Below are 16,733 nucleotides of genomic sequence, written 5' to 3' on the forward strand. Positions count from 1 at the left end.
TCACTCATTGGGTTTTTATGCTCAAGCAAGGAAATAAATTCTGATCTCCAGAGTTGTAGTCCAACACTCCAACCACTACACCATGCTGACTCTCATAAGATATTTGTACTCATTAGAAATTTTGGTGCTCCATGAAATATCCTTCAGGGTCATAGATTAAAACAACACAATTAGGATTTTCAATGGGGAAAAAAAATCTATACTGTTAATTTTCTGCAATATGACTTTCAGAAACCCTCAATAGCATAGTCAATGGTCATGTTTGCTGGGGAACTCAAAAAGTAACTTTCTCAAGCTTTGATGCTTATGCAGCAGGGTAAGAAAGCAAGAACTGTGGATTCTGAGGACAAGCCAGTGGATGCAGGTACATACCCTTTGCTCTAGCAGCGCCCGACGGATGGATACCCGCTGCTCAAGCTCCTTGATCTCCCGTTCATGTTGCGCTTCAGTGTGGATCTTGATTTTGCTCTGATAGGCATTCAGTAGCTCCAGCTCCTGTTGCAGCTGCATCCGGAGGACCTGGTACTCTGCTTCTTGCGTCTCATCCAACCGCAACTAGGAAGGGACAAATGGAGAGATAAGGGAAAGAGATAGTAACACAGAGCTGATGCAGAGGTGAAGGTGACTGTTTCTAGAAAGAGAGAGTGGCAGACATGGTTTACCTTCCAGGGATGCAAGGTCTCCCATTGTTTTACAGCTGCTTCTGGAACAAGGCTCTGACAACAGGCTCTGTCCCTGAGCAAAATTTCCCCATTAGTTTTTGCTTCTTAAAGCCATAGGGGTCATTTCACATACTTTTGATATCTACCACAGGGCACAGGGACTCTGTGTAGTAAGTAGGGCTTCCTGGTTCATAATTGCTATGGAACAGGCAGAAATTGAGGTGATGTGCCTCTCGCTTTAAAGTAAGGGAAGTTGCACCTGCTGATTTGCTATTCAGCAAGGAAGAGAAACACATAGGGCTTACCAGGTAGGGGGAAAGACAGGTTTGTATGTGAGGAATTTTCATGCTGAATAAAAGAATGTCAAGACTTGGATCTTTAAGAGTCAAGAATTCAAAATACAACTCAAATGTAGTCAGGCTTTACCTGCTGCCTCTTCCACATGCGTTGGGACTAAACTGCCATCATCCTGGTGTAGAAGACTGAGGAAAGCTGCCCTTGGTAGTCTTGGGCAAGTGAATCTCCATCAGCCCCAGAAAATAATTTAGTGACCAACCTCAGACAGATGTTCTGAGAGTAATAAGGGTGCAAATTTGTTACCACGTTTCTAAGGCATTTACATTATGCAAAGAAGTCCAGAATTTAGAAAGCTTATTTTTTTTCAGATTATAACTCCCTGGATTCCCACATCCAGTATGCTGTTACTTACGAGGCCTGTCTAATTCTGCACCAATGAAGCCAAAATCTTGTGCTCCTTTACAAAACTAGACTGAGTCACTTCGATAAAAACTGTTTGTCAATCAGAATTGGGCAAAGAGGAGTATGAATTAATTTTTGCTGCCTGGATATAAGAGCAAAGGTGGGAAACACTTTCCTGACTGGGAAAATGGGCAGATTCCCCCTCCTCCACCCTAGCCCAGGGTGGTGGGGGGAAGGCAGAGTGGGGTACCTACGGCCTGGGTGGAGAGCATTTCGTTGATGCTGTGGTCGTACTGCTCGGCGAGGATGGCCAGCTTGCGCGTCTGCTCATCCTTCAGGCGTTTGAGGATCCCTTTGTGCTCGCTCTTTGGGGTGGTCTCCAAGAGATGGTTACGAAGGGCCTTGTACTGTCGTGTCTGGATCTTGCAGGTGTCCTGGAACTGCTTTTTGATTTGCAGTTCTTTGGACTGGGGTAAGCAAGAGAAAGAGGAGAACAAAGGAGGAAGCCAAGTAGAAAGCAAAAACAAGATAGCCCATAGAAGTGGAGGGAGGGAGGGAGAACAGTGAACAAAGGAAAAAGGTACCAAAAAGGGAGTGGAGAAAGACAAGAAAGGAGGAGAAGAAGGGGGAGGGAGGGAGGGAGGGAGGGGGAGAGAGAGAGAGAGAGAGAGAGAGAGAGAGAGAGAGAGAGACAGGATCATGTGTTAGACAAACAACTCCCACCAGTCACAGTTTGGTGGGAAGAGCCTGCAGTTCTACTGTTCCACCTGATATTCCCTACAAGGAGAAGCATACCCCAAGGATGTAGCCATGAATACAGTCCAGCGGTGTACTGTGGTTGGACTGAAATCCCACCACCTAAAAACAGCTAATGGTGAGAAATGCTGGGAGGACTGGCCATCCAACATCACCTGGAGGGCTACAAACTCTATGGCAAAGACCCTGCTTCACCTGCAGAAGGTCCCAGGTCCAATTCACAGTACCTACAGTTAAGAGAATGTACAAGTGACCTGTGATCTTCCAGGAGATTTTGCTACTATCAGCCTCAGCCACTACTATAAATGGTAAGGGTTGAAGGAAGTTAAAATTATATAGCAGGACTGGGAGACAGCTCTCCCTCTCTCAGGACCTGGGAAGTCACTGACAGTCAAGACCAAGCACTACTAGGTCAGACAGACCAAACAGCTAATTTGGCATAGGGTTGTTCTATATTTTACATCATGGAAGAACAGGATACAAACGTTTTGATATGAAAATTGCAAGGCAGCTCTGCCAGCAACTCATTTATTGAATACACCCACATTCTGAAAGATTCAGGGGAAGGAAGCAGCTAAAGAGACAGGTGAAAAGCAGGGTAAATATGCTTTGAATGAAAAAACAAAGATGGGTTCCACCACTTTTATTCTAGCATAAAGGTCACTATCTGTCCTCCCTAACAGTCCCTTGGGAACAGCAGATATTCTGCTCAGGTCTATCAAGGGGCCCTTCAAAGACTGGCTCCTAACCACAAATCAAAACAGAGAGATGTAAAGGGAGAACTTTAAAGAACAGCCTCTGTCGCTTTTATTCAGGGGTTGGTTAAATAGTGTGTTTTTCCTCAGATCTAATCTAGGGTTGCCAATGGGTTATATTAAAAAGCCACAAATGCATAATGTAAATGAGGTGAGGCAAGTGTGTGTGTGAGTGAAACCTTGGGCAAGTCACACTCTCTCAGCCTCAGAGGATGGAAATGGCAAACCCCTTCTAAATAAACTTGCCATCGAAACCCCATGATAGGTTCCCACGATATGGTGGGTTACCATAAGTTGGAAATGACTTGAGTACACACAACAACAAACAGCAAAGTATATATATATATATATATGAATTAGTGACACATGTATGATTTCCTGAGAGTTGGAAACAAAAATACAGAATGGAAGGAATGACATGGGTATGACTTTCCTCAAAGTGTGGAGAAGTAACTTTGAAAGGAACGTGTCTCTGTGTTAACCTGTTCTAAAACATATGATGTGTGACATTTTCAGTATTATTCCATTATGGACAGATACCCATCTGTTTTGATAATATTTCACCATCCACAACACTGTACACTGATCAACATGGAAGCCCTTCATTTGAAACTCTCTCTAGGCTGCTTTCTGGTATTGTGTATCTACATTCAGCTCAGTGACATGGTGGCTCAACACCCAGACAGTACTTTTTTGGGAAAAAATTATTCCCTGTTGGTTTTTCTATATCTCAAGAGCAGGAAACTGCAGTGCGTTATATAGTGCTGGACTGTAACTCTCATTAGTCCTATCTTGCATATTCCATGGGGAGGAATGCTGGGAACTAACACCTCTCCTTTATCTAAATAGCTATCAGGTTCCTCAAGAAACCCATCAGGAAAAAGGGGATGGGGGAGTGGAGTGGAGTGCTGAATGCTCCAAGTCTATTAACACTTCAGATAGTACAATAAAGCCAGATCTACCAAAAAAACCAAACCAAACCAAACCAAAATGAGTATCTGTTTCTGGGCTATCTTATGGCAAGGTTTCTGATTCACCTGGAAAGCCCTTATCAGACAGAGCCAAGACCAAAGCCAGAGCTTGCACTAGTTACTTTCTGGGGCTACATCTCCCAGAATCCCCTAGCCAGCATAACCAGGGATCATGCAACCCCAGAATTCTGGAGGTTGTAGCCCTAAAAAAAGTAATTTTTTCCAAGCCCTGACAGTCCTGTCTTCCAAAAGAGATGGGTAAGGGCAAGCACCTCACATTTTTGCCAGGATTAGACAGGGCTGTGTAGTGGACAAGGGCAGGCAACCCTGGTGCTTGGTTACCTGTTCACCTTCCAGGTCTCCTAGGCATCTAGAAAGTTTGAAATTCTGACAGTAAGGGAGAGACTACTGTCTACTAGGAGAACTCTATGCCTGAGTGGTTTGCAATCATTAATGGAGAACATACCCCTCTTTGTTTGTCATGGCCGGCCTCAGAAGATTTAGAAAGTCCAAGGTGGGGGATATTTGGCAGAGGTGGTGGCAGAAATCCTCTTGGGCTGGTGATTAGTACAAAACCTGTTAATGGCCAGTATTCAGGTCATATTTTTGCTTGTAAGCCATATATATAATTATTCTGCGTGGATTTCAGTTATGTGGAAACGAAACAAACTCCACCCCATCCCTTCACTGTTTGTGTGAGACACGATCCATCCATAAGGACTTGACTGAAACTCACCAACAGGAGTAAGAGGATCTCTTGCTTGGTTTTGCCTAAAAGGTTAAAGCTGTCTGCCACTCAAAAGCCCTCGGTGGTACCTCCAAATCCACTTTCCTGAGGTAGCTGCCTCACCAAAATGAATATTTTCATGACTACAATTATTATTTCTTTGTTTCCAACACAGCCAAAGACCATGTAGAAATCTAATTTTCTTCTTCTGTTAGCATATTTTTAATATTTTCCCCAATCTTGGATGCAGAGAATTATGAGAGTTGGGGACTCTCACAGAGAGTAAGGAAAGGAACCAATAGGGAAGAGCAAGCACACACTGTAACAAGAAATATTCTGGACTTTGTAAACCTAGGGTACATGAAGAAATGCAAGTGTTTTGGGGGGCAGAGGGTGTGAAAACAGACTCGTAGCCCAGCTCCTAAACTTACAGTGCCTCATTTTATTTCAAATGTGATAAAAGAATCAAATCAAACTCAAAACTCACAATACGGAGGTGCTGAATTGTGGTGCAGAATTTTTTATTGATTTTTTCCTTCAAAATTTCACATGCATCCACAACAGGGAAGGGAAAAATAAATAAACCACAGATGAACACCTTTCCCCACATAAAATGGGAGAAATAAATTAAAAATATTTAACAGAGAAATAAAAAAATGCAAGGAGGGTAGGGGAAAAACACAGCTCAAACATGCACACAAAATGGGAAGAAATACAAGTACAATATTAAAATGAACAAAATAGAATCTGGATTAATGAATAAGTTTGGCCATAAAAAAGGTTAGAGGAATGCTAAAAATAAATCAATGGCTAAACAAAACAAAATAAATAAAAGACCACAGGTGAACCAAAAAAGGGAGAAATACAGGGCAAGTGCTCAATGCACCAATTGGACACAAACCCAGAAGAGATGAATGTGGAATTAAAAACAAAATCAGAGTTTTTTAAAAAAACAACACACGAACAGATACAATTTAAAAGTAAATCACCAATTAACAAGAAGTATATTCTACTACTCTCAAAATGATTTAAATGTGTGAAAATATGGTCTGCCATCACCTGATGCAAAATGGGTAAGAAGGAATGTGAAAATTCTACCTGAGCAAATGTACTCGAAGTAAACACTGATAAAAGAAATGGAATTTACTCTCAAAGTAGCTCATTCTGAGTGTCGTTTAGGAAGTTAAAGTTGCTGACATTCAGGTCCAATCAGGTTCAGGTGAAAAACAAAAAGCCTGAACATTGTCTGTATGATTCTGGCTCTCTGGCTCCATTCATCACAGAAACAGATCAGTTTGTTTCCTAAAATTTGAGTTTCAAAAGAAGCCAGCAGAAAAGTCATTCACGTGAACTATATCAAGATTCTGTAGTGTTACCTTTCCTAACGTGGCTCTTCCCCAAAAGAGTGGACTGTGGGTGATGAGCTATAGTCCAATACATCTGGAAGGCACCAAATGGGGGGAGAGTGCCATAGTGTTTTTGGGTGCTTTCTGGTCAGAGATAAAATGGGCAAGACAATGATTTCCAACAGCACAATTGTTGTCAGGGTAGATTTATAGGAACTTGTGTCAGAACTCTTCAACATGTTTGTTTCTGGTATTAGAAATGCAGGAATCTTATCTAAGTGTTACTGGGCCAGCAGTAACCACCAAAGCGGTTTGGTGCTCTACGACTGCTGTTTTGGCTTAAGCCAGAAATGTATGGGGATGAAGATGACTGAGTAGCCAAACAGCTATGTGACAAAACTGTTTTCAGCAAAGCTCAATAAAATGGCTCCTAGGCCTGGACCTACACAGTAAAAGAGATGTAAAGAAATGGGAAAGAATGAAGGAGGTGAAAGTGGTTGTACATCCTAAAGGATGGGGCACCCAGATTCAGGGGGTAAGAAATGTGATACTGTACTGTTGAGTCCCTGACAAAAGGAACAATCTGAGGCATTACAACTCCTGCAGCAGTTCCTGTATTTCATCATGTAGCAAAAACAAACAAACAAACAAACAAAAAACCAGAGTATTTCCACATAAATAAAAATTAAAAATGTCGGGTTCTTCATTAACAGAACTCACAACTGTCTCAACACTGTAGGATATATTAAATGTCAAGCCAGCTTTGTTTTCTATGTAGCTTTAAAAATCCAAGTACATATACCCATATGTTAAAATAAAGCAAACCAGCCAAAAGGAGAGTCACTATTTCAAAGGCCCAGAATGTGGGTTTCCATTATCAGTTTAAAAAAAAAAAAAAGAGACGGTGGTAGAAGTAAAAAAACAACTAATGGATGGGCCATTGGGCTTTCAAATGGAAAATCTATGGCAATCAATTTTGTTTCATGTAGATTTCTCCCATTTTTGGTCAGAATATATTTTCCAAAATAAAAACCTCTTATTAGCTCTCCCCCACTCCACAAAATCTGTCTTATATAAAGGTTACAAAGCACCAGTCCTAAAAACATACACAAATATATACATTCAAGTCAAAACAAACAAAAAAGTGAAATGATAGGGATGTTACAAATAGGGTGGGAAATGATAAATATATATAGATATATATTTATAAAATGGTGGGAAAATATATATATTTGAACGGCGAAAGAATCACCTAAAATTAGTAAGCCCTCAGGAGCTGGGAGGAGTCTGCTTTCTTGAAACATGTACACCCTTATAATTTCTTCAGCTTCCGAGTCAAATGGAAAGAGAGGGAGGCAAAACAGTTCTATTTGAGTGGGAACTTTTCCAGAACAGAAGCAGTTATTAGAAAAGTTAATTTCTGGGGCTACAGTTCCCAGAATTCCCCAGCAAGCATCACTACAGGTGCTGCTTTTAGGGGGATTACAGGAATAGTAGTCCAAAAAGTAATTTTACCAAGCTCTAGAACCAAGTTTCATTCATATTAATAATCTAAGTCCCAACACCCTTCCCCTTCTTTTGGTCTTGTTATGTTGTCAAAATCAGGATCACCTACATCTCCTCAATGTGGTAAAGTATATCTCAGAGAAAGCAACTGTGCTTATATGTTTGAAAGGGGGCTACTGGATAGCATTTGTAGGAGTGGAGCATTCTGCAAACCCACAGCCCCTATTATCAAACTACTCTTCTCTGTTAGGTTCAAATCTACAAATACATTAGTATACATACATCTCACATCTCAGTTTTAAAGGGCTTTAGCTTTACCTGCAACACAAAATTCTCTCCGTCTTTCCCCAGCCAGCCTGAATGGGCATTTTTTTTAGTCCACCCAAAACTGCCAGCTCAAAAGGGCATCAGATGATTCTTTCCTCGTTAGGATAATGAACAAACAACAACGCTCCCACCCACCCCCAATATGTAAACAAACAGGGAGCTGGCACAAACCTCTGGTTTCCCCCACCCCATGTCAAGACCCCTTTCTTCAAGCAGACCCTATCTCCAAGGGATGATTGGGCTCTCTTGCCATTAACACATTAAATTATCTCCTAATGCTGCTTGTCTCTCTATGCCAATACTACACATAAGATGGAATGAAGTAGCTCTCACTGTGAATACTGCAAGTGGTTTTGCCTTCTTTCACAAAATTCCAGAGACTGGACAACATCCCAGATTCTGTGTGTTAGACTAAGGACGAAGATATCAAAGTTGCGCCAGAATTACCTGTCTTACTGTTTAAGAAGAAGTTTGAGGGAATTCACAAGCATTCAAGGCCAATTATCTCCAGGGCTTCCTGACAGGCTGGGTAGTCTGTCCCCGACTTCGTCTACTAAGCCGCCTTACGGAGCCCATGGAATGGCCTCTTGGCCTGGCTGCACGGGCCATCAGGCGGGGGATGTGGCTAGGCCTCTCCCCCCGCAACACACGCAGCCCCTTGAGGCAGTGTAGGGCTGAAGGTGGCAGCTGGGCACAAATCACCTCTGTAAGGAACTTGTTGAGGCTGCAAACTGGTTTGGCAAGGAGGGCTACAGCCTTGCGATGCCAGGGGAGTGGTGGCTGCCGTTGGTGGGACAGTACTGGGATACGACTACGGAAGCCACCTTTGTTGGTTTTGGGGAAGAGTCGGAAGAGCCCTCGCTCACTAACCAGGCCCAGGCGCTGCAGAATACGGAAAGCTGGGCGTGGCAGACGAAGAAGGATCAGCAGCCAAAAACGGCGGGCACGCCGGGGGAATCCCCTCAGGCTATACCTTGCCATTGCCCCCAAGAGATAAAGGGGCAAAAAAAGCCAGGGCGATGCTAAAAGATAGGATGCCAGGAGGATGACTGGAACATATAGGCGCCCCCTACTGGCACTCAGGCCCACCACACCCACTGCCCCTGCCATCTTGGCCAACAGTAGAAAGGATGCACCAGAGAGAAGGAAGATAGAGTGTAACAGGGTATACGTAACCCCCAAGCCCACCATAACCCCCTCAAGAGCTAGGAGGATATCCTGAAATCCTCCACCCTGGGCCCAAAGAACCGCCAGGAGCAGCAGGAGAGTTGGGGCACAGGGATAGGCAGAGACCAACAATGCCAAAGCTACACAGAGCACATGAGGCAAAATGGCTGCCAATGGAGCTGGGGCAGGGCGGGGTTTGCTACTTTCCAATTGACTGTAGGGGTCTTCAGGGGCTGGGCAGCCATCACCTGGGCCTCGCAATGCCCCTTCCTCTACAATAGCTGGTAAAGAATGAGGGTATAAACTATCTTCACATTTAAATGGCTCTAGCTTATCAGCCTCTTGTCCATCTGGCTCTGGGACACCTGGGCGTCTCCGGATTGGTAACAAAACCCTAGAACCCTCTCTGTAATGATCCACTCCTTCAAGAAACTTCTCGCTTAACTCTAGATCTGCTGCTCCCTCTACACAGAGCTCTTGCTGTTTCAAACACAGTCCACCAAAATCTAGAATCTGTCCTCTACAGACTTCACTGTCTTTCCCTTCAAGTCCAACACATTGTTGTCTCTGTTCGAGAGCTGTAGCTTCCTGTCCATCTGGAATGACACCAGCCAGCCGCTGCCAAAATGGCTCTACATCTCCAGAACTCCTCAATTCAGACATCGAAGACTCCAAACTCTGCTCACTCAGATCCAAAGCTCTCTTCTGTGACCACTCCTGTACAAGTGCCCCAATAGGCAGTTTCAGCTCTAGATCCTGTTCTTCTTCCTGGCTGTACTGTTCTAGAACCATATGCCCATGACAGTCTAACTCAGGCTTCAGAATCCCCTTGGCATGGACACATTTCCCTAAAAGGTCTGAACATTTTATTCCTGAGTCCACAATGTCAACATCACCCTGAATTTGCTCTAAAGCCCCTCTGATATGTTCACAATGCCCTAGATCATCATGACAAAGAGTGCCTGAATCCAGAACAGCTGTGTCAGATCTTTCTGAGTCAAGGTAACCAACATGTGCACATCCTACATCAGCATCCACTAAGCACTTCTGAACCCCAGCCATGCACTCACATGGACCAGGCCCATCCAAATGGTCCTGTACAGACTCCAGACCTCCAGCCTCACATTTGTCCATTTCCATAACCCCTGGATGCCCCTGCCCTGGCTCCAGAAACCCTGCATCCTGCCCTTCTGGGCACCACTGGCAGCAAGGCGGGGTGTAGGTAGCACCTACTTTGAGGCTCTTAGGCTGTTGCCGGACTTCCATGGCATGTTTCTGACGCAGCTCCTGCTCTCGACGCTTGTTGTACTCCAGCTGGTTTGAAAGCTCAGTTTGGTGCTGCAGGCGGGTGAGTTCTGTGCGGGTGCGCTGGACAGTGTGCAGATGCCGGAATTCCAGCTCCTGGGTGGACTCATGTTGGCGCAGCAGCATAGCACACTCGAGATCCTTCTGTGTCTGTTTTTTGTTCAATTCCTGGGAGAAGCAAAAATTAAATTATGTCAAAACAGGAGCTTCATAAACTGTGAGCTCTCCATAGTATCAAAGTTCATAAAACACCTGGTATCCTTTTTTTGGTTCAAATCCTTTTCCCATTAAAAACTGGGAATACTGGCACATACAATGGTTGTTTTGGGATTAAAACTCCTAGAAATCTGTCCAAGAAGTGGAAAAAAGTAACTTTTTCATATTCTGCTAAGAATGGTGACACGCTTGCTGCTCCTTGCCACAGTATGAAGTCAACATGCACTTTCCACCAATGTGTGTAATAAGTACATGATGTGAGACTGAGAACAAGGGCTTGAATTCTGAGAATCAGCCGTTTTTGTTTGATAAAAACCCCAACAGCAGCAAGGTGAAGGCAAGGTTCTAACAGTGTTTAATGCCAGAAACTGGAAGGATGTAAGTGTGTGAACAGGATTTCCATTAGTTAGATGTAGGCATTTAGAGTTCTGTTCCATTACTAGAATAAAACAAAAGCAAAGTATTTATAGTATACAGAGTATAGCTTACAGCACAGTTTACTAACACTCAAGAATTAGAGTGTCCGCATGTCCAAAATTTGCATTAGTGTGAAGAACAGGCTTTCTGCCAGTTCTGCTTCAACAGAGGGGGGCTACCTGCTGAAACTGTGTTACTTCAGTTCTTGTAACTGAACCACCTAATGCTCCAGCACTCCCAATCACTTATCACCCACTGAGACAGGCATTCAGACATCTGCTCAAGACACCAGTAGTTTTCCTGGGGCTATAGCATCTCCAAAGGGGCACACCAAGAAGAAGGCATATGTGGGGGTGGTACATAAGTGTAGATCTTCAATATGCCCCACCCCTTAGGTCAGCTCTCCTGCTGTCCTGTCTTTTCAACCGTGACCAATAATCTTCCCTCCCCCCTCCCCCCCCCAAGAGCAAGGTCTGATTCTTGGTGCCCACCTCCCGCAGTAGGTCCTGGTCCAAATTGTGGCGTGCCAGCAGCATTTTGCGCTTGTATTGGCGGCACTGCAACTCAAAGTACTGCCGCTGACGGCGCAGAAGGTTGGCCTCTTCCTCAGCCTGGTAATGCTGCATGTTCTCTTTTTGCCTCAATAGCCATTCCTGCTTCTCCCGCTTGGGTGTACTCTGGTTCTCTTGCAGTTCCTAAGAGAAGCACCAGAATGAGATAAGAAACTGAGCACTACACATTTTGCAGATACCTCCCATTACATCCACACAGAGGACTGTCAAATGATCTAAGCATTGAGTCATATCTGATAGTCAGAAGGATGGAAAGAAAACAAGCAATAAGTAGTTCCAAAAGAATGTCTCACATTCTACTTGTTGCTGAATTTTCACTAACTATTCCTTCCTTTTAGTATATTCTCATTCCTTTTGTCACTGAAGAAGAAAGGAAAATCACAGATCTAGTGGAAAACTCAAACTTTATAGAACATTTCCCACAATATGTTTCTCTCCAAAGGGACAAGAACTACTTCTTTGCTCTCAGAAAAGCATTCTGTGGCATTATCCCTTTCCCATTCACAAACAGTTATATTTGCAAGGCATCATGTGAGCTTTCAGCGCACAAGAACAATGGAATGTCCTCTGGCACAAGTCTGCTACATTGCAAAGTTTATATAGTCTGCCCTTGCTTTATGTGGGGGATCCGTTCTGGACTCCCCCGTGTAAAGCAAATACCGCTCATGCTCAAGCCCCATTTAACTGAATGAGGCTTGTGCATGTGGCGGTGCGCGCGCCATGGGCATGTGCCCCATTAGTCGCAATGGGATGCACCATCCCTTGTGCCCCATGTGTGGGTTTCAGCATATGCTGAAAGCTGCGTATGATGGGGGCGCACTATATTTTATTTTTATTTCTTCCAATAAGAGTGCATTAGTGCTACATTTGCTCCTCAGTAAGTTCCTCCAAGAATTTTCAGTTACTTAAAGTAGAGCAGCATTACAGTTTGAAATAGATGGCCATGAATTGGCAATGCCAGTCTTGTAGGTAGGGAAGGCACATCCTTCACCTAAAAGATTTCTAACCACAAAGGAAGTCTGAGTAGACACAACTGGAAAAAATGAGGGATGGGCTGGCGTGGGACAAAGAATTTTGGAAAGGAGACTGCCAAACAGATGTGGTACAAAAATGAAGGCTCACCTTTTTCCCACACACCCTCATCCCAATATTTTCTGCTCCCTTTAAATGCTGGTACCTCTTTGAGTTGTTCCTTGCGTAACTTATACTGGCGCTTCTGTGATTCCAACAAATTACCCAGTTCTTTCTTCTGCTGACCCAAAATATGTTGCTGGAATTTCTTCTCCTCAGCCAGGGCTGCCTTTGCCTGTACAAAGGGAGGAAGCAGGAGAAAGGAAAAGGACAGAAAGCTATCTTAGCCAATTTCAGGGAGCCATGAATGCCACAATTTCATACAAGTGCAGAAATCAATTCAAGAATCAAAGGAGGTTTCTAATCACCAGCTGTGGGAGTGAGGAGAAAATGGATTGTGTGACCAATAATTGGTTTAATTCAACATGGTTTTCTCTGAGATCAAAAGGACAAATGATCCCCAGGCTCTCTACAATGGCTAAGTGCAGTTACTAGATCATAGTTGCTCTGGTCAAGAACAATGGGAAAGACGAAGAGCAGCAATGGGAGTCCAAGATGCTGCATTTCTCGCATATTAGCCGGGACCACTCAAAGAGTAATCCTGTAAGAGCTGGATGGGAGGGAACCAAGCAAAGAAGGAGGGGTAGTTCTTTACTTATTCCCCTACACAAAGTTGTGTAATATCAGCTTTTCCTCTTAGAGATTTGGAGTCTCTTTACCCTCTTCATGGGAGATCATCCAGAGCCTTGAAAAGTTCCTGTTTGGACAACAATGCTAAGAATCCTCTGGTGGGGTGGGGGTAATTCTGGAAAGTGTTCATCAAATATCTTTTCTAAGGTCTGGATTTCTCCTTGCATAAGCCATAATTACTGATCTTCACCCATACCCCATCTAGTCTGGCACGGTGAACTCCCTTCTCTCTACCTCCAGTCGTACAAGTCTCCTCTCTCACCTCCTTCTCAAAAATAGCTTGGTGCTTTTTGGCCAGTTTCTCAGCCTCAGCAGAGAAATTGTTGCGGTGGGCCTCCAGCTCCTTGTCCAGTCGCAACTGGTGCTCATCCAGCTCTGCCCGGAGCTTGTTCTCCAGAGCCAGCAGCTGCTTCTGGTGCTGGCGCCGCATCCGCTTGTAGCCGCTCATCTGATCTCGCAGGGCTGAATCTTGCTCGTGCTCCTGGATCTGGCGAGTCACCTGGGAAGGTGGACAGAAGAGAAAGAGGAAACCCCAAATGTATACTCAATTGTCACATAAAGATTACTCTACTTACATGGTTACCATCATATTTGATCTACAGCTGATGAAGTAGGGAATAAGAGCTTGTCACATTTCTGTCTGCACCATTTTCAACAACCTACCTGGAAAGGTTTGGGAAGCAGGGCTAAAGTATTTTGTCAGCACACTGGTTATGATTAACTTAGTATCTATGATTAAACATGGAGTAAGATTTTTAACACCTCCACAAAGACATACTGTAGTTACCTGCTTAAAAACTGCAGGTGGCAGGCTTCAATGTATTTTACTTATTAGACTTACCTCTTGCCTTTCTTGCATACAACTCAAGACAATAACACAGACATATCCAAGAAGTCTCCCATTCTTGCAGTGATGAGACTCAGAGCCATTTATTTACACCACAGTTTCACCATTATATCATGGTCTAATACAACGTGTTCTCTCTCCACCCAGCTTTCCTCAATCACATACATATATCACTGCTTTTCAGGGCTATTTTTTTCATTCATGTGCAGATTCATTAATCAATTAAAGAAATCACAGTCAATTAACTGCCAGAGTTTTAAGAGAGCAGTAGCCTACACTACACACTTGATCTTAGCCAAAAGGCCGAGAAGCGATAGTAGCCATACAAAGAAACCTAGTCTTTATTTTTAATGAACTTTTCTGGCTCTCTTAGTTCGAAACAGTGCTGGAGAAAGATTCCAGATATGTTCAAAGGCAAAAGCTCTTGGGCCTGAAGTCCGATGCTAATGTTTTCTCCTAGGTTCATATCCTCTAGCCTTGCAAAAGCTAAACAGCCACTGATCTTACTAGGTGAAGTCCCTGAACAGATTGAGAGGAGGGACAGGTGTAAAAGCTAATAATTTTGCTTCATACACCTGCCCAAACCACTTTAAATGGGCTTAAAACCTTTCATTCAGAATCTTTCATTTTAATTCCTGTCTTTAGTTACCCCACTTCTTACTCAATACTTGCTCCACATCAAATTCCCACAATGGACTAATCTTGGCTGGCTACATTTAAAGTAGCCTTTCTCAAGCTAGTATCTTCAGATGTGTTGGATCATAACTGCCAGCCAACATATATTGGCTGGTAATGATTGGAATTGTCCAATTTGAAGACATTTGCTTGAGAAAAGCTGCTGTAGGTGTACTCACTGAAGATGTGGGGGCAACATTGAGAAACTGGTTCTCTAGCCTTGACATTTCTCATACCTGCACAGAAGAACATGGCTTCAACAGGAACAATGAAGCAAATAAAACCACTATGAAGCACGCAGGCACTGATTAATCATGACTCTGTCCTTTACTCACCAGGGAAGCAGTACGGATGGTGGCAAAATGGTCTCGATTGCGGCAATAGGCACGGCGTCGAGCAGCTGAGGATGAGCTCTGGGGTTCCATCTCAGGTTGGTACGGGTCATCATACAAATTGTCATGGCCCTGCAAAGAAAAAAAACACCAAGGTGTGAGGAATGGAAAAGGTGAAGAGCACACACAACTATTAAAATGGGAAAAGGCAGGTGGTTGGGCAATAGGACTTCCATGGGTAATCTGGGGCCAGGAACATATAGCCCTCCAGATGTTGGGATTGCAACTCTCTGGAGGCCTAGATAGCATTGTCAGTGGTAAAGGATGAGGGGAATCTGTAGCTGATCAACATCCTGATGGCCTCCAAATTCCCCTTTCTGATTCAGAACATGCTGCATGTTCTGGGGCAACAAGAAAAGCAGCAAACACGATGGCTTGAGCAGAAAAAAAAAGGCCATCAATAGTATGAACGAGGAGCATGGTCTGTTCTGGGAACTTCCTATTAGTGCACTGATAAGGCTTCAAGTAGAAGATTATTTTCAGTTGAAGGAATAGAAAAAAAATGCCGTGGACAGATCAGAACGGATTTAGGGGATTGCTCTAGGAATGTTGAAGACAGTTGGTATGTTTAACCCAAATCTAAAAAGAACTGGAACAGGGCAGGGAAGAGATGCTAATATTTTTCAGAGGCTTCAAAGGGAATCTTAACGGGGAGAATTTAATTGTGAGGATCCACAATAGTGGGCTTTAATCTACCTTGCTGTCATTTCAATTATTTTATGGGGTGAGGAAGTTTTTCGAGGAGCATCACTCTGAAGTAAGGTGCCTAGGAAGTTCTAAAAAGCAATGATGTTTAATTCCTAACATTTTCTGCTTAAGAGATGAGATGGATCATAAATTTTTGATCTGATCATCAATCTACCTCAACCACACATCATCAAAAGCCTCCACTCACTTTTTTCTCACTATTTGTGCTACATAAACGGTCTCTAATTCATGCTCAGAGACAGTGTGCTCCTGTTAATTTGCCCACATTGTTTGTTTGGATTAGTTGGTTTTTAATCTTATATTGTTTAATCTTGTTTTAAGGGGGGTACTGTGTATATATAGTTGTATTTTAACTTGCTGTACGCCGCTTTGATTGCTTGGCAAAAAGCGGGATAGAAATAATTTTTTTTTATTTATTTTATGGGCAGAGGCACCCTGGGATTCTAATATATTTAGCACTGTTCACCATCACCCACAAGGAGGGCAATGGACATTCCCAGGCAAATTTGACATCTAAAGGTGACACTTCAGATGCCAGGCTTCACACTTCCTCAAACTCAATCTCAAAAAAATCCCACAACGTCCACAATATTCATTTGGTCACTCTCTATGCTACTCTCATCCTCACTGAAGTATACAAATCCTGTACCGGGAGACGATGGATGACCGAGCTGTTGGAGGTGACTGTGTGCTCGCCTTCCTGCATCATGGCAATCTCAGCTCCATCATCATCATCTGAGGCATCTGCCAGGCTGTTGACACTGCTGCTCTGGCTGCTGGCACTGATGGACATGCTGGGCACTGAATGGCTGCTCTCCATGCTGTTAATGGTGCCTGTCCGGTGGAGAAACTGCTCCACTTCCTATAAGGAAAGAGAAGAGATAAGAAAAAGGTACAACTTCTACTTATGGGAAAGGAATGAGA

The 16,733-nt window shown here is 43.6% G+C and overlaps 1 protein-coding gene across 2 annotated transcripts in view; it reads right to left on the reverse strand.

Moving 5' to 3' along the window:
- TAOK2 (TAO kinase 2) overlaps positions 1–16,733 on the reverse strand; it is a 37,377-nt gene that overhangs the window by 3,963 nt on the left and 16,681 nt on the right. Inside the window, exons 12-19 of one of the 2 annotated variants that reach the window (XM_089480093.1) lie at positions 16,459–16,671; positions 15,045–15,173; positions 13,450–13,686; positions 12,604–12,732; positions 11,346–11,549; positions 10,150–10,389; positions 1,616–1,828; positions 373–555 (exon numbers count right to left, since the gene is read on the reverse strand). In XM_089480093.1, coding sequence (XP_089336219.1) covers positions 373–555; positions 1,616–1,828; positions 10,150–10,389; positions 11,346–11,549; positions 12,604–12,732; positions 13,450–13,686; positions 15,045–15,173; positions 16,459–16,671 — 1,548 coding nt within the window. Of the gene's footprint in view, positions 1–372; positions 556–1,615; positions 1,829–4,899; positions 10,390–11,345; positions 11,550–12,603; positions 12,733–13,449; positions 13,687–15,044; positions 15,174–16,458; positions 16,672–16,733 lie in introns of those variants that run through there. The other variant, XM_089480092.1, reaches the window with a different exon arrangement.

This window comes from Sceloporus occidentalis, unplaced genomic scaffold (assembly GCF_023333645.1).
Source record: "Sceloporus occidentalis isolate IW3139 unplaced genomic scaffold, rSceOcc1.0.p SCAF_14, whole genome shotgun sequence".
Taxonomy (NCBI): domain Eukaryota; kingdom Metazoa; phylum Chordata; class Lepidosauria; order Squamata; family Phrynosomatidae; genus Sceloporus; species Sceloporus occidentalis.